This window comes from Cyclopterus lumpus, chromosome 1, assembly GCF_009769545.1.
Source record: "Cyclopterus lumpus isolate fCycLum1 chromosome 1, fCycLum1.pri, whole genome shotgun sequence".
Lineage (NCBI taxonomy): Eukaryota > Metazoa > Chordata > Actinopteri > Perciformes > Cyclopteridae > Cyclopterus > Cyclopterus lumpus.
Window position 1 is genome coordinate 23,953,085 of NC_046966.1, and position 27,871 is coordinate 23,980,955.

The 27,871-nt window shown below is 40.0% G+C and overlaps 3 protein-coding genes across 5 annotated transcripts; 1 reads left to right on the plus strand and 2 right to left on the minus strand.

Moving 5' to 3' along the window:
* The first annotated feature begins 614 nt into the window (after positions 1 to 614).
* On the plus strand, positions 615 to 7,778 carry si:dkey-23f9.4 (ABC transporter F family member 4). 3 transcript variants are annotated; one of them, XM_034535429.1, is made up of 14 exons: positions 615 to 776; positions 1,478 to 1,616; positions 1,700 to 1,807; positions 1,978 to 2,051; positions 2,613 to 2,854; positions 3,212 to 3,264; positions 4,024 to 5,117; positions 5,160 to 5,559; positions 6,324 to 6,472; positions 6,575 to 6,620; positions 6,714 to 6,768; positions 6,857 to 6,938; positions 7,413 to 7,439; positions 7,546 to 7,778. In XM_034535429.1, exons 2-14 carry the CDS (start codon positions 1,514 to 1,516, stop codon positions 7,675 to 7,677), a joined length of 2,565 nt encoding a protein of 854 aa, XP_034391320.1. In that variant the 5' UTR covers positions 615 to 776; positions 1,478 to 1,513; the 3' UTR covers positions 7,678 to 7,778. The 3 variants fall into 3 exon arrangements, with proteins under 3 accessions (XP_034391320.1, XP_034391328.1, XP_034391310.1); XM_034535437.1 differs by having other exon boundaries at positions 4,024 to 4,415; positions 4,701 to 5,559; XM_034535419.1 differs by having other exon boundaries at positions 4,024 to 5,559.
* Positions 7,369 to 12,761, minus strand: mrpl4 (mitochondrial ribosomal protein L4). Its single transcript, XM_034536417.1, has 9 exons — positions 12,553 to 12,761; positions 11,490 to 11,571; positions 9,681 to 9,852; positions 9,540 to 9,591; positions 9,041 to 9,158; positions 8,567 to 8,673; positions 8,328 to 8,437; positions 8,186 to 8,259; positions 7,369 to 7,952 (listed from the first exon to the last, which is right to left on the minus strand). The coding sequence occupies exons 1-9, from the start codon at positions 12,598 to 12,600 to the stop codon at positions 7,807 to 7,809; spliced, it is 909 nt and encodes a 302-aa protein (XP_034392308.1). The 5' UTR covers positions 12,601 to 12,761; the 3' UTR covers positions 7,369 to 7,806.
* Positions 12,762 to 13,231: 470 nt separating this feature from the next.
* Positions 13,232 to 27,865, minus strand: si:ch211-69b7.6 (neuroblast differentiation-associated protein AHNAK). Its single transcript, XM_034535229.1, has 4 exons — positions 24,985 to 27,865; positions 22,263 to 22,366; positions 21,751 to 21,910; positions 13,232 to 21,525 (listed from the first exon to the last, which is right to left on the minus strand). The coding sequence occupies exons 3-4, from the start codon at positions 21,844 to 21,846 to the stop codon at positions 13,948 to 13,950; spliced, it is 7,674 nt and encodes a 2,557-aa protein (XP_034391120.1). The 5' UTR covers positions 21,847 to 21,910; positions 22,263 to 22,366; positions 24,985 to 27,865; the 3' UTR covers positions 13,232 to 13,947.
* Between the last annotated feature and the right edge of the window lie 6 nt (positions 27,866 to 27,871).

The window sequence follows — 27,871 nt, forward strand, 5'->3', positions numbered from 1 at the left end:
ATGCACTTCAGGAATGTGCCACTGTTGTTGTTTTGTTTGTCATAATTGTGTTGTGCATCACTGCGTTGCGTACTGACAATAAATGATCCTTGAATCCTTGAAACAATGCATGTGTCGTGTATTAAAAATTAGACTATTTAAACACCCCAAAGGTCAGAGGTCTAGAGGAAGTATTCAGATTCAGAAGTAAAGGTACTAAAAGGCATCGTGAAAATACTCTACAAGTATTTCAGTGAGTATCAGCAAACTGCACTTTAAGTATCAAAAGAATTCACGATGCAGTAAAATGTTCCCTGTCTATGTTATTTATGATGTTTTACTGCTTTATCATATTCTATGATGTCATCATATGTTTGTAGAATAGCTCCAAACTAAACGAAAATTGACTTTTATATGCAAATTACTATTTGGACTGTTTTGTTCTGTGCTATTGCTACTTTAAAAGAAATATATATATATTTTTTAATGATTTGAAATACTGATTGTTTAGTGCAAAAAACGGCACCTGTTGTTCCCCACTCCAGCCTCGCGGGCGGCGCTAGAGCGCAAGTTTCGCCGACCGCTAATAAACACAACGAAGAAGAAAGAAAAACAGGAACCGGAAGTGTGTCGCAAGGCGTCAGAAGGCGTCGTTTTCAAAGATCGTTAACTTGTTGTCTTGGTGCCCGTGTTCCGGTAAACAACAACGCAGGAGTTGTAAAAGCTGATGATAATAATCTGTATTCGTGACGTCGCCTCCATGAATTCACCGTGACGGCCAACGGGTCCTCGTGCCGGTGAGAAACGGAGTTAAACGGCTCTAGATAGTTAGCATTGTTCATATTTAGAGCTAACTGTTAGCTTTGCTCGCTTCCCGTTATATAACCTAACCTACACTTGTTTTGCTCGTTAACTAATAAATTAGCACTATTAAACAAACGAAAAGTACCTAGCTGGGATCTCAATGTTTTACTGGTGAATTCTCTTCAGTTTATTTAACTTTAATATTGTTATATGTATTTATATTAACTGTATGTTTGACTTGTGGCGGTCAGTAAAGGCATAACACGTTAGCACTAACCAGTGTGAATTAGTTAGCTACAGATTACACGCACAAAAAATAATAATATATCAAATATACTTGATTTAAACGGAAATTAATTAAAAGCAGCTAAACAAGAGTCAGCTTCATGTTTAGTTTTGACTTATTAATGCTCAATACGAATAAATATAACATGTGTCACGGTTTTCATTTGATGTATATATATATTTTATAATATAAATAAATAAATATATTTTATAATATAAATAAATAAATATAATCTATATTAATTTTATAATTAATTTTCTTTTTAATCTGGTATATTTGTTATATCCTTTTAAAATGTGTATATATATATATATTTTGGTAAAGAATCTTAAAAACTTTACTCCGTCCTCTGAAAAATCTCTCTTGTGCTGTCTTGTATTTTTATCTAACTTTTTTTTCCTTCTTCAGGTTCTGCGCTACCTCCTTGACTTGAAACTGAAAACTATGATGGACAACCTGGATTTCTCGGAAGAGGAAATTCAAGAACAGCTGACTGCCCTGGGATACAAAAACATACCACGACACCGGCTGTGTGAATTCAAGCAAGGTCCGACTCCATTACATATAATTATATACTTTATATTATTATTTTCCACTTTTAAACTCCCTTCTCTCGCTGTGTGCCGTCAGATCTCGATGAGCTGGTTCGGCGAGGCGAATGGAGATGCTTCGCCTCGCCCGCTCAGATAAACGCCGCCGCGTCTCGGCCGAGTCCTCCCGCCTTCACCAAAGAGAAAGGTCGGCGTCCTCCTCTTCACCACGTTAACTCTTTATTTAAAAGACAATTAAAGGTTTTAAAAGCACAAAGATTCTTAGTTTCATAATATGGATATTATATATTATATTTTTGCATATGAATGGCTTGTGACGTGTTTTGTTTGCCTGGTGAATTCTGTGTTTGTCTTCAGTTGGTCGCTGCTGCTTCGAAAGCTCTGCTGAAGGTTTTTTCTTTCATGCCAGAGAAGTGGACCTCGACAGACCGGTACGCGTTGGCCTCTCTTACCGTCTGGTTGTTTGACCTCAGACATCAATGATAACTTATTTATTTAAAAAAACATGTTGTTTTGTTGGCGTGTAATTTACTTACTAAAGTGTGTATGTTTCGGAGATGCCGGTGCCTCGAATCCCTGTAGCTCATAAAAAGTGAATGTTTTTTTATATTTAGCTGTTTTGTTTTTTCATGTGTTCTTATTTAAAAGTGTTTTGTTGGGATGTTGACGCAAAAATCTCACACGGGAGACGATAAAGTCACCGTGAGGTATTTCTGTACTTAACTTAACCTTAACTATGTTTATATCTTAACTTTATGCGAATGTGTTTTAAAATGCAGATGGCCATTTTTTTAACCACTTTAAAGAACACAAATGTGAACACTTAGTATAAGAAACTGATTATTCTGTGAGGGTTTGGTGCCTTTTCATTCTTTTATTGTCAAACAAAATAACAATGAAGGCTCATTGAACTGTGACGGACGGTCCATCGGTTTCTTTCTGGATTCATGTGATGATTAATTGATTAATTCTGGTTATATATTTGAACACAGGTGCTCACCGCCTGCCAGAACAGAGACAACGAGCGGCGGCAGCAGGGACGCCGGGATTCGTACGCTCGGCACTCGGTGGCGCTGAACCTCCGGCTGCCTCCGGGAGCTCCCAGCAGGCTGCAGGTGGAGGAGGAGGAGGAGGAGGCGGGCCCTGAGGAATCCCTCCGCCCGCCGCTGACTGACAGCTGCACGTCCACGCCCGACTCCCACCGGGGACGTTTCACCAAGAGAAAAGTCCTCCGGTAACTTTGATCCTCGTGGGCTCATGTAACTTTCACATTCATTCATTCAATCAATTGTATTCCTCATTCTATCTTTGTAGAACTGAGCAAGACATGTATCACATTTATATATACAAAATAATATTATATACATATAAAAAGTGTACGGTATATATATATATATATATATATATATATATATATATATATATATATATATACTGCACACACACTTTTCTGAAATATTGACATTTTTTATATTTGATAAATGACAACAATTAAGAATAGATTTTTGCTCATCTCATTAATGTACTTACACACAGGGTGTATAATTTATGCTGTAACAATAACACTGTTGTTGTTCTTTTCTCCCTCCAGGAAACATAAAGGACAATCCCTCGTGTGTGATGAGTCCGTCTACAGCGAAGACGGTAATCTACACTTTAGTCTCTGATGATCAGTAAATGATCCGGCAAATAAACATCAAGAAATTATGAAATCATTAAAATAATGTAAGAGGTAGCAGAAGACCGGACCAGCATGAAATAGGTTAAAAAAAAACAATTCCAGTAATATAGAACAAAAGAAATAGAGGCAATTTAAATAAAATCTTTAATTTATTTGTATTTGTATTTATGGATACCGACTTATTCATCTAAAGTTCGATACCGACCAATTAAAATCCCTAAAAACAATATTTAAAAAAAAAAAAGAAGTAAAAGTATTCGCTATTTATTTTGATGAAAATATACAGTATATTATTTGCATATTTAAATAACAAATAACAAATAAAAAACTATTTCATGTCAAAAGCTAAATCTTTTTGTCCCACGAGAAGAAATTCTGTTTGCAGCATAAGAACTTAAAATTAAACGATGAACGCAATGAAAACACAAAACGGCCGAGGTGTAATACCGTCGGCGGCCACCGGTCGGCGCTGCCTCGGCGTGGAGGCCTCGGCTTAATCCTCTTAGCTCCTTCCTTAAGCCTTCTGCCTCCGCACCTCACCAGCATGCACAAGATGTACAGCGCTCCATGGGAGGAGGACGAGAGTTCTCTCAGCTCCTCCTTTTGGTCTGATGGAGGCCGACAGGAGGAGGAAGAGGAGCAGGAGGAGGAGGAGGAGGAGGTGGGCGATGGAGACCTCGAGCCTGGTGGTAATGCAGAGGAATCTTATCCTGCCGCTTCAGGGGAGGAGGTGGAGATCAGCGAGGAAAACGCCAACGCTGTCGGTGTGTCAGGAGACTCTTATCGGGAGGCTCCAGGGGAGGAGGAGGTGAAGGAGGAGGAGGAGCGAGGGATCAGAGGGGAAGACTCCAAACCTGTTACAGATGCCGAAGACTCTCTCCTAGAGGCTTCAGGGAAGGAGGAAGAGGACAAGTCCAACCCTCTCAGTGAGTCAGGAGACTCTGACCAGGAGGCTTCGGAGGAGATTGAGCGAGTGGTCAGCGAGCAAGAGTCCAAACCAGTTGGCGACGCAGACGACCGTCTTCAGGAGGAGGAGGAGGAGGAAGAGGTAGAAGAAGAAGAAGACTCCAACCCTCTTAGCGATTCAGAGGAGTCTTACCAGGAGGAAGAGGAGATGGAGCGAGTGATCAGTGAGCAAGAGTCCAAACCTGATGGCGACGCAGACGACCATCTTCAGGAGGAGGAGGAGGAAGAGGTAGAAGAAGAAGACTCCAACCCTCTTAGTGATTCAGAGGAGTCTTACCAGGAGGACTCAGAGGAAGAGGAGGTTGAGCGAGTGATCAGTGAGGAAGAGTCCAAACCAGTTGGTGGTGCTGAAGACGTTCTCACGGAGTCTTTGGAGGAGGAAGACTCCAACCCTCTTAGCGATTCAGAGGAGTCTTACCAGGAGGAAGAGGAGATGGAGCGAGTGATCAGTGAGGAAGAGTCCAAACCTGATGCAGACGACCCTCTTGAGGAGGAGGAAGACTCTAATCCTCCTGGCGACTCAGAGGACCGTCACCAGGAGGCTTCCGAGGAGGAAAAGCCTGAACTGGACAACCGGGTCGGTTTGGAAGGCGGTGACGATGACGACGATGAGGAAGAACGCTGCAGCAGCTCCGACAGTCCGGCTCCGAGTCTGATGACCTCCGGCTACGGCACCTACAAAGCGGAGGAGCTCGAGGGAGGAGGCCGAGACAGTCGGGGGGATCTGTCCGAGGGGAGGGACGACGAAGAGGACGACGACGGGTCGCTGTCCGGCTTCGGCTGGTTCGACCTCAAACCCGCGGAGCCGGACCCCGCCGAGGCTCGTCCGGCGAGCGTGTTATCGGCCGGCGAGCCCGATCCTGAAGAAGACCGGGAGGAGGAGGAGGAGGAGGAGCCCGGTCCTGAAGAAGATCGAGACCGGGAGGAGGAGGAGGAGCCCGAAGTCGATCTCCGTGAAGCGACATTAGAGGAGCGACGGGTTTGTAACGCCGTCGGTGAAGAGAAAGTGGACATGAAGGATTCTGCCGGTGGGAGTGAGGAGGAGGAGGAGGAGGAGCAGGAGGAGCAGGAGCAGGAGGAGCAGCAGCTCGGGGAGGAAGTGGAGTCCTCGAGCAACAAAGACATCAAGTTCATCGACTCCAACGCCGAGTTCAGCCAGATGGCGTTCGACAGAATGTGTGCGGATTGGGAAGGAAACCTCCGGAAGGAGAAGAAGACGGAGAAGAAGGAGAAGAAGGAAAAGAAGAAGATGACGAAGGAGAAGAAGACGAAGAAGAAGAAGACGACGGGGGGTAAACGGTTTCCTGTCTCCGTTTGTTTGAACTCAGAACTTTGAAACCGTGTTCATTTTATTTAACATTCGAGGGATTAAAACTTCCTAAATAACATCTCAAATTTAAATATATTTCCTTACCTTTTTAAAAGAGATTATATATATATATATATATATATATATATATATATATATATATATATATATATATATATATATATATATATATATATTAATTAGTTAGTTGAGCATATATATATATTGAAAAACATGCGGTTAAAAGTACATTTAAATGATTTTTATTTTTAATATATATCGACCAAGGAATTGACAAATCTAGGATTACTAGTTAACTCAAGACAGAGGTGAAATTCATCAACTCATATTTATTTTATTACAGATAATTTACTGTTTGTTTATTTATGTCGGAGGTCAATGATTTCTCTATTGAAGCATTTGCAAAAATATGTCTCACAATTACTTTTCTTTTGGCCCTCAAACTAAACTGTAAAAAGATCAGTCAAATGTCGGCAAGTAAGTTGTAAGAAACGTCATATTTTATATGCTAAAAGTCCTAAAAAAGTAATTCCATAATGTCGAAAGAAATAATAAAAATGTCATGATGTAGATTGTCGAAAATATTTTTTTTTAAAGTCGTTATATAGTATTTAAATATGGTAAAAAAGTCTAATATAATGGTATGTATAAAATAAAAAGTGTTATATTATGTCAGTCATAATGAATATATAAATATAATGCATAACAATGACATTTCTCCCGCAGCGAGCTCTCTGGAGGAGCAGCTGGCCGGTCTTCATTTGTCTTCGTCGGCTCGCTTTGAGACGGAGAACGAAGAAGACGACGACGACGACGAGAGCGCCGGGACGGACGGAGTCTCCTTCAGCGCCTTTGAATCCTACATGAGAGGCATGGTGGGTAATGTAGTCTCCCAGGAGCGGCCACCGCTTTGAGTCAGATTTAAAAAAAAAAAAAAACGTATTAAATCTTTTTGCCGTTTTTAATTTTTCGGTCAGACTCGAACGCAGAGCGACGGCGACCTGAGGCCCAAAACCAAATCCTGTGAGTGGACAGAAACACGCTCACGTTTTTTTAGTTTTAATGACACAAAACCGTTTTTTTTTTATTCACCGAGAACCCCAAATTATGTTTCAGTCATCCGGCCGGCGATCAGTCAGCAAACCATAAAGAAGACGGACCCGGTGGCCAAGTGAGTTACAGTCGTCAAGGTTACTCCAAGAAAACGTAAACACAATGTTTAAAATCATCGTTATAGACGACGACTTTGTCTCCTGCAGGTATTTCAAGTATAAGCAGCTCTGGGAAATGTTTCAACTTCCAGGAGAGAAAGACAGGAGATCTCTCCGCTGGGAGATACAGGTATTTTTGTACATTTCTTTATGTATATCTATAAAAAAAAAATGTGGCCAGTAACTAAATACATTTAGTCAAGTACTCAACTTGAATATTTATATTGGATGGATAATTTTACATATTAGTTATTCATCTCCTGCCTGTTCCGGTAAAACCTCGTATCTCCAGACGTGTTGGATGTTCATGATGAACTGAAGGATGAAGTGTTTCCTTTATGTTTTAATAAGCTCCTCCTCCTTCTTTAGATTAATAAACTCTTTAAAAAAAGCCTCTTGGAGCAGCTGGAAACTGCTTTTTCTTTCTAGAGATACGAGTTTCTCAAACTTCTCAGAGATGAATTTATAGAAAATATGATAGATTAAATAAAGGAGATGCTTCACACCTACAGCAGTAATATAATGTATAATATACCACAAAGAGGAAAATGACAAGTTGATCGTTGCTACAAAATGTTTTTTTTTTTCTGTCTGTTCGTTTTAGGAGCGACTTGCATACCGACCTCCACCGGTAAGTGACCCCCTCCAATATCGTCCGTATTATAAGTATTTATATATATATATATATATATGTGCAACATTCTGCATCCCATCATTCAACCGGCGTCTCGTTGCAGGCGAAGCCGCGGAGGGTCTTCGTGCCGAACGGCTACATCGTGCCGACGGACAAGAAGCGCTCGGCGCTCCGCTGGGAGGTCAGGAACGACCTCGCCAACAGGCTCCTCCCACACAAGTCCAGCTCCCAATAAGCCTTTTAGATCCAACTGCATTGTTTAAGTTGTTTTTTTTTAATATATAAATGGTGTTATTTATTGTATTTTTTTCACATAATAAACGCATACAGAACATATTCCAGGTGTGTGTGTGTGTGTGTGTGTCTACGGGAGGTCGGCGTAGGGCAGCTTGTACGGGTACAGGGGCGAGTAGCGCTGGTCGTGCCACAGCAGCTTCTCCTCCAGGAACTTCACCGCTTCCAGCGTGAGGACCACGGCCTCGTGTTTCAGCATGCTGTGGACGTTCAGGCCTGACGGGAAGACGTTGAACAACACTTAAATATTGATTTTCATGATTAGAAATGAGGCGACTGTACATTTGGGCATCGAAAAACCAGACGGAATATTGTAAAAAAAAAAATGTAGTAATAAATGTATTTATTATGACATTTAAACATTTTTTTTTTTTTTTTTGTGTAAAATACCAAAATGCAGTTGTGGCTCCACGGCTCGTGTGTTTTTAAAAAAAAAAAAAAAAACTCACCAATTGCTGGAATAATGTTCACCGTCTTCAAACCTGCCGTTGCCTGGAGGATGTTTTCAGGGAACTCTTCGCCTCTGTAAACAACAACAACGTCAAAGCACGAAGCAAAAGCACCAAAGTCCCGTTTTTGTCTGAAACTCACACGTCGACGATCAACACCGACTCGCCCCAGTGTTTCTGCCGGATGAGGTCGAGCAGGAGCTGAGCGTCGGGCGAGGGGACGTTCAGGGAGTCCACGATGTGGAGGTAGTCCTGGAGACACGGTTATTTATTTATTACTAAATCATATCTGAGGTCTGGGGATTTAATAAAGTAAATAAGAAATCGCCCCAAGAACACGGTGTGATTTTTAAACTGACTAAGTCAACAGGTGAGACGTACCTGCGCCAGCTTGGAGCTCAGAGCCACTTTGAGTCCCTGGACTCGGACCTTCATGGGCAGCATGTAGAAGTAGCTGGTGGGCCCTCGGGGCCCCTTGGCCACCCCGCCTGAGGACATCAGTTACATGAGTTTCTACTGAAGATGATGCTGAACAAATAAAGCTGGTTGATTTTAGCATTTGGGAGGTCTCTTGAGAACACTATTATATAAATATATATATATATATAGTATTTATAAGGAAAGATTTTATTTTATACCTTTTAATAAAAATATATATATATCGTGACTTCACCACCCTATATCTAAGCTTGTTTACATAAACAAAGAATTTCAGTCTGGGAAACTTGCAATTTCTTTTTTTATATTAAAGTAAATATATACATTTGTATGTATGCCATACGCTGATAACACATTATCCCCGCCCCCCAAAAAAAAACTAAATAAAAATGATCTCTCTGATGAATGAAGCATCACCTCCTTTCCATAATGGTGATCGGATGCTTCCGTGACGAGCTCTTCCACTTCCTTTCTGTTTCCATGGTTTCCTGCCTCCACCTCTGACCTCTGACCTGATCTTTGTGTTGGCGTGGCTCTGAGAGGTCAAAACAACTGTTACTGGATATTAGCTTTAGGAATATATATATATATATATATATATATATATATATATATATATATATATATATATATATATATATATATATATATATATATATATATATATATATATATATATATATATATATATATATATATATATATATAAAAGTTTGAAAGGATTCAAATATTGTTTATTTCTACCTGGTTTCGTTCAGAGACATTTATCAAAATCAGTTCCAATTGTCAGATGTTTGGAACATATCAGTATTATATTAATAATAACAAATAAAAACATTATACTTTCACATGTATCCATCCCAATACAAATAAAAGCTTCCGCCGACGTAAAAGGACCAAAACGTTCACGACTTACGATTCTTTTGAAGTTCTTCTGCCACGTTTCCACCTCGTGGAGAATGTCGAGCCTGAGAAGACGAGCGGAGCGACGACAAAACAATTAACGAACGCACAGATCCGACGTTTTCCCTTTTCACGGGACGTTTCACGACGTTACCTCGGGGGCACCGCGAACACGTCCGGGTGGAGCTGAGTCAGACCCAGCGGCTCCTCGTCCGGCCGCTCCAGAGTCTCCACCCACGCCCGGACGGCGCTCAGGTGGGCCGGGACGACGGCGTCGCACCTCCTCAGGAGAGGCAGGGAGCAGTCTGCGGGAGGAGGAGGTCGCTCTGCGGGAGGAAGCACAGCGGCGGGCGGCGAGGTTACCGACCGGGACGTTCTCCGTTTGGTCCATTGGTGGTTCTGGTGGTTTGGGCTCTGAAATGTGGTTCTGGTGGTTTGTCTCTGAAATGTGGTTTTGGTGGTTTGGTCTCTGAAATGTGTTTTTTGGTCTCTGAAATGTGGTTCTGGTGGTTTGTCTCTGAAATGTGTTTTTTGGTCTCTGAAATGTGGTTCTGGTGGTTTGGTCTCTGAAATGTGTTTTTTGGTCTCTGAAATGTGGTTTTTGGTGGTTTTGGTCTCTGAAATGTGTTTTTTGGTCTCTGAAATGTGGTTCTGGTGGTTTGGTCTCTGAAATGTGGTTCTGGTGGTTTGGTCTCTGAAATGTGGTTCTGGTGGTTTGGTCTCTGAAATGTGGTTTTGGTCTCTGAAATGTGTTTTTTGGTGGTTTTGGTCTCTGAAATGTGGTTTTTGGTGGTTTTGGTCTCTGAAATGTGGTTTTTGGTGGTTTTTGGTCTCTGAAATGTGTTTTTTGGTCTCTGAAATGTGGTTCTGGTGGTTTGTCTCTGAAATGTGTTTTTTGGTCTCTGAAATGTGGTTCTGGTGGTTTGGTCTCTGAAATGTGGTTTTTGGTGGTTTTGGTCTCTGAAATGTGGTTTTTGGTGGTTTTGGTCTCTGAAATGTGGTTTTTGGTGGTTTTTGGTCTCTGAAATGTGTTTTTTGGTCTCTGAAATGTGGTTCTGGTGGTTTGTCTCTGAAATGTGTTTTTTGGTCTCTGAAATGTGGTTTTTGGTGGTTTTGGTCTCTGAAATGTGGTTTTTGGTGGTTTTGGTCTCTGAAATGTGTTTTTTGGTCTCTGAAATGTGGCTTTTGGTCTCTGAAATGTGGACCCGTGTTTCCGAAAAAGACAACGTCCTCAAATGTGACATTTTGTCCAAAACTCAAAAGAAATTCGGAAATATTCACATTGAAACCTGAAATCAGAGAATTTTGGCTTTTTTTAAATTTATTTTTATTACTCAAATCGATTAATTGAGTATCAAAGTAGCCAGATATTCGTCCACTAGTTGATGAACTAAAGTTATTATGGGATGCTGTTATGGGCCGACGAATACAAGAGTAATGGATCCAATATGTCAATATGTTATAATTGTTTGAGCGACTTAAACAATAAACTATCGTTTGATTCATTCTCAGGATTTCTGACCAAGGGAATTTTTTATTTTTATAATAATGTTAAGATATATATTTATTCAAGACATGGAGCAACCAAACATGGCCTGTTTTTGTATGTTTAGAGCTATTTAACCTTATTTATTGGTAATTTATTGGCATTGATTGATTACTTCAGACCTCTAGAGGTGTTGAAATTATGTAGAACTACTTGTTGTACTACGTTTTAAATGATTGTGTTGCAGACGACAATACTGCAGAGAATACTGTGTCGAGTAGCTACTGTTGTCGTCTGATCCAAACAAACAAACTGTCCAAGTATTTGAGGAGTTCACAGGAGAAAACACAATATTTGATTGTTTGGGAGGATCAAAAAGGACATTTTAAGTATAAATTATTGTGTGAAACAACTTCAAACAGCTTGCGGCTCAGCGGACGAGTTCAGACCAGATCCACGTTCACGGTTTGGACTCACTCAGTCTGGAAGGATCCACCAGGTTGGTGGGCAGCAGCAAGTTGGGAGGCAGAGCGCTCTCATTGGAGAAGGACGAGGAGAACTGAGGAGGAGACTGAGTTAGTAAAAGTAAAAGGCTTTTATATATATATATATATAAACTTTATTATTCATTTGTATGCATGTATATACACACACACACACACACATATATATATATATATATATATATATATATATATTTTAAACTTTATTATTTATATATATATATATATTTAAACATTATTATTTATATATATATATATGTGGATAAATAAAAACATTTTTTTAAATTAAATAATTAATAAAATTAAATAAGATGCAGCCAGCGAAAGTTTTATTTACTCGAGTAGCAACACAAATATTAAATTAATCAAGTGGTCAGTCGACAGGAAACTTAACGACAGCAATTTGTTTTTCAGAGATTTTTGGTAATTTATCCAAAGAAATAAAAATATATTTTTTTAAAAAGGTTGTTTCTCTGTTTCCGATCAATTTAAATGGAATATTTCTAGAATATGAAGACGTCGCGTTCGTCTCTGTGGAATCGTGGATATATTTGAACAACTTCCTGATGTTTTATTGACATAAAAACAAACACACACCTGATCAGGCTGACAGGTGCGCAGGATGACAATATAGAATATATGTATACAAAACAGTGAAGAGGTCATTGTGCGGGACACCATTTTATTATTTTATCACTAAACTATAATTGTATAACACCTAAAAGGAAACCAAGTAATTAATTTAAAAAAGGAAAATGTATTAATAAAAAACTAAATATACGTTTTACCAAAAACAATATATAACATGTTCATATAGTCCTTCTGTTTTATCACAGATCAGCATCTTTATTAGACTGTTTGAATGGTCGGTCGTGCTTTTAGGTTGCAGAAAGAAAAGAGCTGTTGGTTTTAGATGTTATATGTATATTATATAGTTATATGCATATATTATATAGCTGTATACATATATTATATAGCTGTATACATATATTATAGTTCAACCAGACTGTCGGAAACACACCCGGCTTACTACTCACCCTTTTCGCGACTCCTCTGCCGCAAACCAGCAGCGTACAACGAAGCATTTTGGTTCTGTTGTCTTTCACAAATACACTTAAAACATCTTAAAACATCTTAAAGCATCTTAAAGCATCTTTAAAGCATTTTTAAACACACATAACAAAACGGACTCGGGCCGCTTCCAGCTCTGAAAGGTCGCGGTCGCGTTTTTTTTTCCCCGAGCGGCGTGTCGGCGCGTGTTGATGACGTAGGCCGGGCACGGTCGCGACCAACGGTGGCGGCACCTAGCGGCCGGAGGGGGAAGTTCTTCACAAAAACCTCCGGCCAGAACAATGATGCAGATATTAAAATAATATTATTTAATTATGTCTTAATACAACACTACGTTAACATTTAAAATGGTTATTGTTAGTGTAGTACTTTTGTCTGACAGCTAAAGTTAATTTGCAGATTTATAAAATATAAATCAACTTTAAAATGGTGTAATAATATAGGTTATGTTACTTAGCAGTATCTATGTAAAGTAATACATTTAAAAAATCAATGCAACGCAAGTGATGAACATTGATTCAATGACATAATGTGTGAGATCCTGAAATGGGGCATTCTGTATAATGAGTACTTTTACTTTTCGTACTTTGAGTATGTTTTTAAAAAATGAATCAGGAAACAAATAATATACAATTCTTTTGTGTTTATTAATTCGTACAAAACAATACAATAACATAAGGTCTGCCCACAATAACCCATTTTAACAGCTTCATGGTTACGTCTAAAACAGCCAGTCAGGTTTTACAGTTTAGAATATATAGTCATCTTAAATAATTTCATTATCATTCTATTATTGCTTAAACATTTTGAAGCACAAATGGTTATAGAAATTATAGAAACTCAACTATACTGTATATCTCCAATAAATACAAAAATAAATTGAGTTTAAAAAATATTGACATAGAGTATAATACAAACATATGCACAACTTTGGATATTTTAAATTAAGTTGATATGTAAATCTTTTGATCTCGTAAAAAATATATTTTACAAATTTCCTCCTCGAGTTTCAACATCAGCAGTAAACTGAAAAAGAAAAGTCGGACATTTTGAGTGGCAAAAGCTAACTTAAATGTAGATAATACTCTTAATAATAAAAGAGAAATAATACCTTCTTGCCCAGTAACGCATACTACAATTTACAAAATGTGGTAAACTAATTAATTTACATATTAAAAACAAGTGCAAGAATGCTGTATCGTAAAGTAGGCTTCATCATTACGAAGCAACGAGATTGTTTTTTATATACAAACAAACACACTTAAATAAGTAAAATTGCACAAGTCATCCAATAAACACACAACAGCTTACGTCATACAACATATAAAAAGCTTATTCAAAGAAACACCAGGGGTTTAAACCTACATGAGGTTGGACAAAAAGGAAGTCGGACCCCCTTTTTGGTAATTTCTTGCCGGGACTTCAAGGTCCATGTTCCGTGGACGAAAGTCTGGACCCCCAAGCGTGTTATATTTGTGGTTTGACATTCTTTGATTTTGGTCTTGGTGGGGAAAAGTGGTGACGTAGTATTCGCCTGAGTTGTCGGGGACTCGTATTCTTGGATCTTGAGATGAATGTGGCAAACGTGCGTTCGGTACCTGCTGCATTGCTCTTTGTTGCATTGCTCTTTGCTGCATTGCTCTTTGCTGCATTGCTCTCTCCTGCATTGCTCTCTCCTGCATTGCTCTCTGCTGCATTGCCCTTTCCTGCATGGCCCTTTCCTGCATTGCCCTTTCCTGCATGGCCCTTTCCTGCATTGCCCTTTCCTGCATTGCTCGTTCCTGCATTGCTCGTTCCTGCATTGCTCGTTCCTGCATTGCAAACATATCGATGCCACCAGAATGCATTCTATCGGTTTCTCTGGGGTCCCTCATGTCGATGTTACGACCCGACGGGGGGACCCCCCGTCCGAAGCCACGCGGCGCCTGGAACTCGAGTTGTGAACCTTTCGATCTAAGCACGTGATCCTTTCCCGTGAAATCATCGATGTTCAGATCTGATTGGTTGAAATTAACGCGTTGGCCGAAACCAGCGTCCGCCTGAGGGCGGCTGGACCTCACTTGGTGCGCAGTCGGACGTCTGTCAGCGTGACGAAGTCTGACGTCTCCGTCTACGTCCAGGTCGGGCATTCTCATGTTCGCCCCCGGGATATCTGATCTGCGATTCCTATAAGAGGGTTCTGTGAAATTAGGTGAAAGATCATCGATGTTCAGATCGGGAGATCTGAGCTGCAGCCCCGGATTCCGCATTTCCACTTTCGGCATCTTTGGACCCTTTACATTTGGACCTGTGAAATCCCCGATCAACTGTGATGGTTTCATATTCAGTTTTGCATTCAGAGGAGAAATATCCAGATTTGTTCGTCTCATAGATGCACCAAAGTCAATACCAGACCCTTCCCCGTTAACATCTGGACCTACAAACTGAGGCGTCTTGAAGTTAGGGAGTTTGAATGTTCTGTCTTGCAAGTCATAATCAGGTTGAGAAACCTGGATGTTTCCTGAGGGAACATTCATGCCAAAGTCTGGACCTCTTAGTCCTCCTTTGACATTAGGGGCAGTAAAGTTCACGTCAGGGCGTCCTAAATTACCATTTATCCCGAGATCAGGACGTTGTGCATTGAGGTCCAGCTTGGGAGCGTTGAAACTGGTATCCGGCAAATGTAAATCTGGCATACTTAGATCTGGTAGTTTTGCCTTAGGTCCAGAGAAACTGAGGTCTGGTGTATTTACACTTGGCATTTTAAATTGTCCTTTTGGACCATTGACATCTACATTTGGGATATTTAAGTCAGGGCCCTGTAGGTGCCCATTTATATCAACGTTGGGGACCATTGGCATTTTGATCTTGGGCTTTTTTAAAGTTAAATCAGGGAAACCCATGTTGACATCTGGAGTGTCCATATCTACCTTGGGAGCATGAAAGTCCATTTTCGGCAATCCCAATTTCGGGATATCGATTCCACCTTTCAATTTTGGAGCTTTGAGATTCAAATCTGGAGTTTTAAAGTCTGACTTTAAATTCAAATTTGGTCCTTTTGGTAATTTGGCATTAAGATCCGGTGATTTGATGCCAAAGTTTGGGCGATTTAACTTTGGACTAGAAAACCCCACATCAGGCATTTTCAAATGTGGCTTTTTAAATTTTCCAGGCATGTTCATGTCTGGAGCATTTAATCCACCACTAAGATTGGGTCCAGATATATCTAGATCAGGTGTTTGGAGATCCAGGTTCGGGCGATCTAACTTTGGACCCGAAAGCCCAATATCCGGCAGGTTAAACTTCGGTTTTTTGAATTTACCCGATGGACCAGCAATATCAACATCTGGCATTCCCAAACCAGCGTTGGGACCTTTGAGGTTGACATTGGGTACATTTACATCAAGATCTGGGCCATCAACGTTTCCGTCAATTTCAGGCCCTTTTAGGCTTGGGAAGTTCAATTTGGGCATTTTGAATTTGGGCATTTTAAATTTTCCTTTGGGTGAACCAATGTTAACGTCTGGAGCGTTTACATCGAACTTGGGAGCTTTAAGGTCCATGTTTGGTAAGTCCAAGTCAGGGGCATCAATTCCACCCTTTATCTTTGGAGCTTTCAGATCTGTGTTTAAGTCCATTTTAGGTCCCTTTGGACCTGAAATATTGAATTTAGGCATTTTCAATTTGCCTGAGGGAGCTTTAATATCCCAGTCTGGAGAAGGAAGCTCTGGCATTTCTAATTTACCTGATGGCATCCCTAAGTTTGGGGCATTAAGGTGCAGTTTGGGGGTCTTAAGATTACCTTTAGGCATGTTTATGTCTGGAACATTGAAACCACCACTGAGATTGGGTCCAGATATATCTAGATCAGGTGATTTGAGGTCCAAGTTAGGGCCATCTAACTTTGGACCAGAAAGCCCAAAATCAGGCAGGTTAAAATTGGGCTTTTTGAATTTACCCGATGGACCAGAAATATCAAAATCTGGCATTCCCAGACCAGCGTTGGGACCTTTGAGGTTGAGATTGGGTGCATTCACATCAAGATCTGGTCCATCAAAGTTTCCGTCAATTTCAGGTCCTTTTAGGCTTGGGAAGTTCAATTTGGGCATTTTAAATTTGGGCACTTTAAATTTTGCATTGGGTGAACCAATGTTAACGTCTGGAGCGTTTACATCGAACTTGGGAGCTTTAAGGTCCATGTTTGGTAAGTCCAAGTCAGGGGCATCAATTCCACCCTTTATCTTTGGAGCTTTCAGATCTGTGTTTAAGTCCATTTTAGGTCCCTTTGGACCTGAAATATTGAATTTAGGCATTTTCAATTTGCCTGAGGGAGCTTTAATATCCCAGTCTGGAGAAGGAAGCTCTGGCATTTCTAATTTACCTGATGGCATCCCTAAGTTTGGGGCATTAAGGTCCAGTTTGGGGGTCTTAAGATTACCTTTAGGCATGTTTATGTCTGGAACATTGAAACCACCACTGAGATTGGGTCCAGATATATCTAGATCAGGTGATTTGAGGTCCAAGTTAGGGCCATCTAACTTTGGACCAGAAAGCCCAAAATCAGGCAGGTTAAAATTGGGCTTTTTGAATTTACCCGATGGACCAGAAATATCAAAATCTGGCATTCCCAGACCAGCGTTGGGACCTTTGAGGTTGAGATTGGGTGCATTCACATCAAGATCTGGTCCATCAAAGTTTCCGTCAATTTCAGGTCCTTTTAGGCTTGGGAAGTTCAATTTGGGCATTTTAAATTTGGGCACTTTAAATTTTGCATTGGGTGAACCAATGTTAACGTCTGGAGCGTTTACATCGAACTTGGGAGCTTTAAGGTCCATGTTTGGTAAGTCCAAGTCAGGGGCATCAATTCCACCCTTTATCTTTGGAGCTTTCAGATCTGTGTTTATGTCCATATTAGGTCCCTTTGGACCTGAAAGATTGAATTTAGGCATTTTCAATTTGCCTGAGGGAGCTTTAATATCCCAGTCTGGAGAAGGAAGCTCTGGCATTTCTAATTTACCTGATGGCATCCCTAAGTTTGGGGCATTAAGGTCCAGTTTGGGGGTCTTAAGATTACCTTTAGGCATGTTTATGTCTGGAACATTGAAACCACCACTGAGATTGGGTCCAGATATATCTAGATCAGGTGATTTGAGGTCCAAGTTAGGGCCATCTAACTTTGGACCAGAAAGCCCAAAATCAGGCAGGTTAAAATTGGGCTTTTTGAATTTACCCGATGGACCAGAAATATCAAAATCTGGCATTCCCAGACCAGCGTTGGGACCTTTGAGGTTGAGATTGGGTGCATTCACATCAAGATCTGGTCCATCAAAGTTTCCGTCAATTTCAGGTCCTTTTAGGCTTGGGAAATTCAATTTGGGCATTTTAAATTTGGGCACTTTAAATTTTGCATTGGGTGAACCAATGTTAACGTCTGGAGCGTTTACATCGAACTTGGGAGCTTTAAGGTCCATGTTTGGTAAGTCCAAGTCAGGGGCATCAATCCCACCCTTTATCTTTGGAGCTTTCAGATCTGTGTTTATGTCCATATTAGGTCCCTTTGGACCTGAAAGATTGAATTTAGGCATTTTCAATTTGCCTGAGGGAGCTTTAATATCCCAGTCTGGAGACTGAAGATCTGGCATTTTTATTTTACCTGATGGCATGTCCATGTTGAGCTTTGGGGCATTAAGGTCCAGTTTGGGGCTTTTAAGATCGACTTTCGGCATGTTAATGTCTGGAACATTGAAACCACCACTGAGATTGGGACCAGATATATCTAGATCAGGTGATTTCAGGTCCAAGTTCGGGCCATCTAACTTTGGTCCAGAAAGCCCAAAATCAGGCAGGTTAAAATTGGGCTTTCTGAATTTACCCGATGGACCAGCAATATCAAAATCTGGCATTCCAAAACCAGCGTTGGGACCTTTGAGGTTGACATTGGGTGCATTTACATCAACATCTGGGCCATCAAAGTTTCCGTCAATTTCAGGTCCTTTTAGGCTTGGGAAGTTCAATTTGGGCATTTTGAATTTGGGCAATTTAAATTTTGCATTGGGTGAACCAATGTTAACGTCTGGAGCGTTTACATCGAACTTGGGAGCTTTAAGGTCCATGTTTGGTAAGTCCAAGTCAGGGGCATCAATTCCACCCTTTATCTTTGGAGCTTTCAGATCTGTGTTTATGTCCATATTAGGTCCCTTTGGACCTGAAAGATTGAATTTAGGCATTTTCAATTTGCCTGAGGGAGCTTTAATATCCCAGTCTGGAGAAGGAAGCTCTGGCATTTCTAGTTTACCTGATGGTATGCCTAAGTTTGGGGCATTAAGGTCCAGTTTGGGGGTCTTAAGATTACCTTTAGGCATGTTTATGTCTGGAACATTGAAACCACCACTGAGATTGGGTCCAGATATATCTAGATCAGGTGATTCCAGGTCCAAGTTCGGGCCATCTAACTTTGGACCAGAAAGCCCAAAATCAGGCAGGTTAAAATTGGGCTTTTTGAATTTACCCGATGGACCAGAAATATCTAAATCTGGCATTCCAAAACCAGCGTTGGGACCATTTAGGTTGACTTTGGGTGCATTTACGTCAACATCTGGGCCTTCAAAGTTTCCGTCAAATGTAGTTTTCTTTCGGCTTGGAAAGGTAAATTTGGGCATTTTGAATTTGGGCATTTTAAATTTTCCTTTGGGTGAATCAATGTTAACGTCTGGAGTGTTAACATTGAATTTGGGAGCTTTAAGGTCCATATTTGGTAAGTCCAAGTCAGGGGCATCAATTCCACCCTTTATCTTTGGAGCTTTCAGATCTGCGTCAATGTCCATTTTAGGTCCTTTTGGTAATGTACCTAAAAGTTTTAATTTCGGCATTTTCAATTTGCCCGAAGGAGCTTTAACATCCCAGTCTGGAGAATGAAGCTCTGGCATTTTCAGGTTACCTGATGGCATGTCCATGTTGAGCTTTGGGGTATTCAGGTCCAGCTTTGGGCTTTTGAGGTCAAACGTGGGCATGTTTATGTCTGGAGCATTTATTCCACCACTGAGTTTAGGGCTGGAGAAATTGAGATCAGGTGATTTGAGGTCCAGGTTGGGGCCATCTAACTTTGGACTAGAAAGCCCAATATCCGGCAGGTTAAATTTTGGCTTTTTGAATTTACCCGATGGACCAGAAATATCAAAATCTGGCATTCCCAAATCTGCTTTAGGACCTTTAAGGTTGACATTGGGTGCATCAACATTAATGTCTGGACCATCCAAATTGCCATCAATCTCTTGTCCTCTTAGGTTTGGAAAACTAAATTTTGGCATCCTTAATTTTGAACCAAGATTGACATCTGGAGCGTTCACATCGAACTTTGGAGCTTTGAAGTCCATGTTTGGTAAGTCCAAGTTAGGGGCATTAATTCCACCCTTTATCTTTGGCGCTTTAAGATTTAGATCTGGTGAGTCTAAATTTGGTCCTGAAAGCTTCATTTTTGGCATTTTAAATTTGCTTGAGGGAGCGTCAATATGCATGTCAGGAGCATTCCAGCTAATATCTGGTTTCTTAATTGACGGTAACGCAAATTTACCTGAGGGCATATCTAAGTTGACGTCTGGGCTGCTAAGATCAAGTTTGGGTTCATTAAAGTCCATCTCCGGCAAATTCAAATCTGGGGAGCCAAAAGCTCCTTTGAATTTGGGGGCTGAGAGATCAAAGTCAGGAGTCCTTAACTCACCATCTGGTCCCTCTCCGTTAAAACCAGGAACTTGAATGTCTGGTGAATCAAATTGGGGCATTTTAAATTTAGGAGCTTTGTATTTTCCGGATTGAACTTTAGTGTCGACCGATGGAATGCCTAAGGCTAGATTTGGTCCTTTTAGGTCAGCTTTTGGTGTATTTACATTGGGTGCATGAATCCCACCCTTTATCTTTGGTGTTTTGAGACTCAAGTCAGGTGTTTTAACATCAGTTTCCCTCTTGCCTGAGAACCCAAATTTGGGCATAGGCAATTTACCAGATGGGTTATCAACATCTAAATCCGGTAATTTAATCGTTGGTTTCACGAGAGGCATTTTGACTTTACCTGAAGGCACGTCAATGTTTGGCCCGTGTATATCAAGTTTTGATACATCAACACCTGGCATTTCTAAGTCCAAGTCAGGAGATCTCCCAGACAGCCTGAGGTTAGCTGACTCGATATAACCGGAAGGATTGTCCAGATTAAGATCTGGGTTCTTCAGTCTCTGGGAATACTTGAGTTTACCCGAGAGACCATGTGGGGCTCTTACCTTTGGTGTATTGAACTCACCATCTGGATCACTGAAAGAAGTTCCAGAGAGGCCCAAGTTTGGCATTTTGAATTTTGGCATTTCGTTTGTTCTTTCAACACCGCTGTCAAAGGATGGACTAGTGATGTTTCCCCCATTAAGGTGTATCCCCATGTCAGGGGTACTAACACCTGAACCTTGTAAGTCCAAACCCATTTCTGGAGCTCTCAAAGTTCTGTTGCTCTCCAGTCCAATTTGATGTCTTTGTAAATTTGGCATCGTCAAGTCAATTGACGGACTATCAGTGTTTGGCAGTTGTAGACCAGCTGTAGTGTTTTGACCCTCTGGTAATCTTCCGGATAAATGGAAGTCTGGAGGGTTAAACTTTGGACTTCTAGCATCGACTTTCAGTCTCGGTACGTGAGCTCCACCCATATGTGGAAGGTTCAGATTGCTGCCATATGTTAGTTCTCCAGCGTCATCAGATTGGGAATCTTCGTCAATGTCTGTGGTCCGAATCCTGTTTTTCATAAGTCCGAAGTCAACTCCGAGGCGAGGCAACCCCATGTCGGTCTTCATGGATGAGCCCGTTACAGTTGGCTTGGCAGTACCATCCTCGCTTACGATGCTCTCCATGGAACCGACCGTGTCACGTTTCATAAACTTCCGGATTCTGGCATTGTAGAGTTTGTTGTAGGAATCCTTCAGCATCTAGAAATATAACCAAAACTTGGTGATTGGAAAGTAATTATAATTCCTCCATCAAGGTAAATATTCTCTAGCTATTGGGGTGGAGATCAATTTTACCATTGTTCACATGACAATCAATTTAATGCAGAGTGCAGTGAGAATAACAGCCCTCGGTTCAAATCAAATAAGAACTAATGGGTTGGGTTTCAATGCCGTTTGACCCGATGATATCTGGACGCCACGTACCGTGTCGGGACTCTTGGAACACTCGTCCAAGTTTCCGAGGCTCTTGCTCAAGTTGTTCCTGGTGAGGACTTTGACCATGTCATCAAACGGCTCCATCACCTTCAGCACTTTTAACACCTTCGGTGCTTTTGACAGTTGATCAAAATTGTTGTTGTTGCCCCTTGAAATAAGAATGACCAAGTGGGTGCGTTAAAAACAAGCATAAAATCCCTAAACCTGGCACGGACACTGGCATTGGGCACCACAGAAGTATTTTACATTTAAATGTCTTCAGAGAGCTCTTGAAAAATAATTGCCACCCTGTACTTCTTCTACAATCTGCTAAACATAAATGTATGTGTGCTGAGAAAAATATGATATGAACTGAACAAAAGAAATGCCACATTTTAAGTGAGTATCTCCCGTTTGACTTGAATGTGTAAGGCGTGCGTAACTGTTAAAAATCTAACTGTTAAAACACCAAACAGTCAAGAGCAACACGTGGTGATGAAGTAGAAAGTCAAGGGACACACCTTCCCCCGGTCCCTGATTGGCTGAGGAACTGTTGTTGAACGACAAGCTCCTCCCTCCTCCGATTGCTCCGAGGTCAGAGCGTCCTTCCCCGGCGGGTTCACGTCTGCAAACAGACGTTTCATAAAGTGTTTAAAACAGAAGCTCGCAGGAACAGAAATGTTAACAGTTATTAACCACAATTAAAGACAATATGCAGATGTTTCCTGTCGGCTAAACCTATAGGAGAATAAAAAGGTTCATTAAATAGATTTACAGTCATTCTGTATGTCTGCAACACGTAAAAAGCTTCGATAACAAAACAGCAGGAACACTATGACGAGGTATTTACTCCAGTACTTGTACTTTATTTTTGATATTCCCAATTAATGCTACGTTATACTTCTACTCCCCTGTGTTTTTTGAGGCAAATATTGCACTATGAAACATTTTTTAAGTCACTTTGCAGATTAATTTTATTAATACAAAATATAAATTAACTAATAAAGTCTGATCTATTATTGAAGATAAATGTACCCAAGCACAAAGTAGTTAAAATTAACTCCACCTTTACCAGCTGCAACATTAATACAATTACAATCCAGAGATATAATGTGTTGTTATGTGCATAATAAGTACTTTTACGTCGATACTAATACTTTACCTAAGATGCACGCCTTTTATTTGCAACAGGGTATTTTACACCAATATGATATTAATACTTTTACTCAAGTGATCTTATCTTTGAGTAATTTAACAAGAACGATCAACCTGATCGTTCTTGTTAAATTACTCAAACTTCCTAATAATAAGCTCATTTCTTCACAGCTTTTTAAATGGACGTTTGAAAGCGGGGAACAAGAAATACAAGAGCATTAAAAAACGTTTGGGTGGGGCAAATCTCTGCCAACTACTCCAGTCTGCGTGGGGAACACTGGTATTGTGTGTTTGATTACAGTTGCATGAATCAAACAACAGCGTGGAAAGGAGTGACGCTTATAAAGCAATGTGTTGACAGCAGAAAAGAGACTATTGATAACAAATGCACATTGAAATCTGTAAAAAAAAAAAAGTAAAGCTTTTTGAGTGACATTTGGAGTCATTAAAGTCGTAATGCTGTTTGTCTACATTTTAAATATTATCTCAGTGTATCAAGAGTTTATTTATACAAAAATAAATATTGTGTACTATGACAATTTTTACTGCAGATTCACAATAAATGCATACAGGTGGAGGAGTGACACCCAGGTGACTACGCAGTTGCATCTCAGGTATTTAGGTTATGAGAGGAAAACCAGTAACAGGTTTATCGAGAGCACTGGGAACAAGTGTTCTGTTGTTGGGCGTTTCCTTTTTAAACATTTTTTATAAACACACAACGTTAAAAAAAAGAAGGAATAATATGACCACACCCAACTTTTAATATAGAAAAGCGCTGGCAGACCTCCAGCAAATACAGACCAGAATGTTCTCTCGAGATCGTGGGAAAAAGACGAGCTGCATGAATTGAACTACGCACTATTCTGCAACAACAACAACGGGGCAGCGCAATAAAACTTTAATTTAATCCAAATGTGCGATTTCTCCACCATTCACACAGCGTCAGTCTGCCATTATAGATGAAAAATATATTTAATGTCATCAGACATTAAGGACTAAAATATGTATTATATATTATATTATATATATATATATATATATATATATATTATTTTTTTTTAAAAATGCATGGCAGAATGTTGAAATTATGCTCGTCCCTGTTAAGGCAACATTAGCAGAATTTATATGAGACGAAAATAACTGCGAGCCACAAAATGATGTCACGAAACAACGAGATGGACAGACGCGCAACAATGCCAGTATTCAAACCATCAAAACACGAAATATTAAGACATTAAACATGTACTGTATTGTAATTATTATCCTATTACGGAAAACATCTGAGCAAAGGAGGCCGCTGATTTACTACTTAAAGAGTTACGTATTATACATTTCACAGGTAAGCCAAAGTGCACCTGTCATAAAGAGGGAGAAAGGTGAGGAGGAGCTGATGCACAATAGAGATATCAATCCATCAAAACATGCTGCTCAGATAATAGACTCCACATTATGAGCCATCAGCACATTTGTAATAAAGCAGCAGAGGATGTCATTAATAAGCCGGGTGGGACTAATTACATCCACTTTCTTCATGGTACTTAACAATATAGTGCTTCCGTTGATATTAATATTCCTCTCTTCTTTTATTATTGTTTTTGCATGTTCATAAAGGATAAATGAGGAATTACATTTTCTATTTTCTTATATTCAGTTTTTCTTTAGGGGTGACTTTGTCCCGTCTGACCAGAGAGTACAGGTTACAGTGAAGTGTTATTAATGTGCCGAACGAATAAACAAACAAACAAATAAATAAATGGATTAGAGTTTGCTCCGTTTTTTTAGATAAATTGAATTACGAGTGTTATGAGGAATAAGCAGGTGGACGTGAGAAAATAAAACTGTGTGTGCAAGACAGAAAAATAAAAAAACTTTTTGTGTACACACATGCAGATTGAACATGACGCACAAGTTGATTAAAAAAAAGAAAAGAAGAAAAAGATGCGTTTTACCAATTTCTCATGAACAGAAACTCATGAACAGAAACTCCCCGGATGTCGAGGCCTGAAACTGAAACACCGACGCGGTGATGCCGCTTTAAGGACACGGCACCACCCGGGAAAATAGAGCTCCACCAAGGAGACTGACCTCAGGGTCCATCGGCGTGTGTGTTGGGGCCTCCGCGTTGCTGAAGTCGTGTCGAGGACCTTTCCGGGCACACGGTGACGAGTCCACGCCGCCAGCTGCTCTGCAGGTTGTGACTGAGGAGAGCGGCTGCAGGCAGGTGGACGGACAGCTCACCTGGAGCAGCAGAACAGGTTCCACCTCTGGAGGCCCGCCTCCTTTAACTGTCAATAAACAAAAACACACACACACACACCCTCGTGCAAACACACCCTGACTACCACACGCCCGCGGCTCATATGCACGCACACACACACACACACACACACACACCGACGTATTCAGATCTTTTAATTACAAGTTAAAGTCCTGCATTCTCAATTTGTGCAATTAGATGATAATTATTGATGCATTGACGTGTTTCGTCACTTTAATGAACACTGGGCTCATTTTTAACTGAATTATATACTGCTGGGCAAATAATACAACATATAGTGCAGCAACTTAAGAGTAAAAACTACAATAATTCCCTCAGAATCACTGGAGCATAAGTATAAAGTAGCATGAAAACACACACACACACACACACGTATATGAAAAACAGTGTTTGTCTAAACCTAGAAGTTCAGGAGAGGTCAGGGACATGAACCCCCCCCATGCGTGAGCGATGCTGCCTGTGCCAAAGGGAGCGGCCGGCGTTCCTCGTGTGAATCACTTACGGCCACAAAGACTGACAGAATCTGGGCGGAAGCACAGGAGCGAGCTGAAATCATTGCACCTGTACAGGTAAGGGCGACACAACAACAACAACGAGGTGCGACAACGGCGTTTATTACAAAAATAACTGATTAATTATAGACTTTTATTACCTTCATTACGTAACAACCTTGTTGACAAAACCCCAAAAATAGAAAATCCAACAACGTCAACAGAAAAATAAATCCTTCTCATCTGATTGTGCATTTATATGTGATATATGTTAAAAGTGCGGTTCTATGAGGTACTTTATACTATTCATCATCAGTGTATTACTACAGGAGTTTGTGTATTGAAGTGTTACATCAATGCATGTAGTAATACCTGTGGCAACTCCAGAAAAATATATAGGTATTTTTTTTTTAATAGTTAGTCGGTATTTTAATTTGTATTTGAGCTGCAAGGACGAGCTGATTAATCCATTGGTTGCGCAAAAGAGAATTAATCAGCAACTATTTTCTGAAGTCCTTTTTCTCACAAAGAAAAGCCAAATATTTGACGGTTCGTGGGTTCTCAAACATGAGAATGTGCCATTTCTGTTGTGGTCTTACACGAGAGTACAATCAATATTGTTGTATAAACCAAACGATCATTAGTTGCCGTTCTCGTTGACACACAGACGCCCCTCAAACATCTCAATACAGTATGAAACACTCGGGGTGATGACATTTTTCATGTCGACACAAGTTTGGAAACATATGTCAGGAATGCACGAAGCCGCCGTTGTTTTGTAACAAAGTATAACCAGATGCACCAGAGAACAAACAGCCGATGGAAGGTTTTAAACAGGAAGAGAGAATCCTATTTATGACCGACGGTAAAGAATTAGTTATCTCCAAAACACGACTTCTGGTTAGACAAAAATACTTTGGGAAAAAAAGTTGTTGTTTTAATAAGAGGGACGAAAATAACACCGGGGTTAAAAAATTGACCAAGCAATTCAGACGTGACATCAAAAAACCTCTTATATAATAATAATAATGATTAACTTTTTGTCTTAATTCACTTTAAATGAAAACAATTTTAAAAAATGCCATGGTATTGCCAATAAAATACGTTAATTTCTTAACAATGTGAATGTATGAAACAAGAACTGATCCATTTATTGACAGACAATTAGAAGGTTTGTATCTGTATCAATTGTCTCGAAAAAGCAACGTAGAATTGTTCATCGTCGGCGTACAGGAGCAGAAATAAACATTACAGTTAGAAGATATCCAAATGTAACAAAAACAACAGGGGACCCAAACAGCTTCCCAGAGGAACACCAAGACTAAATATCTATGAAATACAGCCTGATCTCCCAAACTAACCAATAAAAACAATTCAGTTATTGGGATGATTTATGGAAATATTGCAGCTTTAATTGGTTAATTTAAATCGGCATGAAGTTTAAGTAGTAGAGGCTTTAGTACATTACACTAAATTGTGACTATGATGTCCTCAGAATAGTGCGTTCAGTTGTAACAGCTCATTGTTTAGTAGCTCAAACTGACCTAGGGTCAGGTCACTGTGCCCTAAATCCATGTTGCTCGCGGTGGATGGATGATGAGGTGCAAATTAAATCACTTTGTCAAAAACAGACCTTCATTTAAACCTCAATATTGTGAGAAAAACAACTTTCATTTAGTATACAGAAAATAATAAAATGTTTTTGGCAAAAATGAAAACCAGCATTTAAAAGTAAAAAATTCTTAAAGTGAATGATTAATTGGTAGTTATGATCAGGACTGAAGATTCAACTGTAAAAGAATATTACCATTTTTTTTTTTTTTAAACTATATATATTTCTTTATTTAAAAAAAAAAAAAAGGGAAGTCAACTATTACAAAGTGAAGCACATATTCAAATGCGAGTACAACTAATGTCCCTCATCAGCCACCATACTGTGGCTGGTTTGTAAGAGCTGAGAGTGATTTATTTTTATTGTGCATAATAAGAGAAGAAAAAAGAAAAAATGTAAGCAAATATAACCCTGAAACGGATCCACACAAACCACCGAATCATCAAAAACAATAAATATGGCCGGATGACGATGGATTGCTTGAATATAGAAAGCTGTTTGGCTGCCCGCTACCTGCTCGTAGTAATACATTAAAACAAGTCCAAGCAGGACGAATGCTTATTTGCTTCAAAAAGTCCCCCCCCCCCCCCC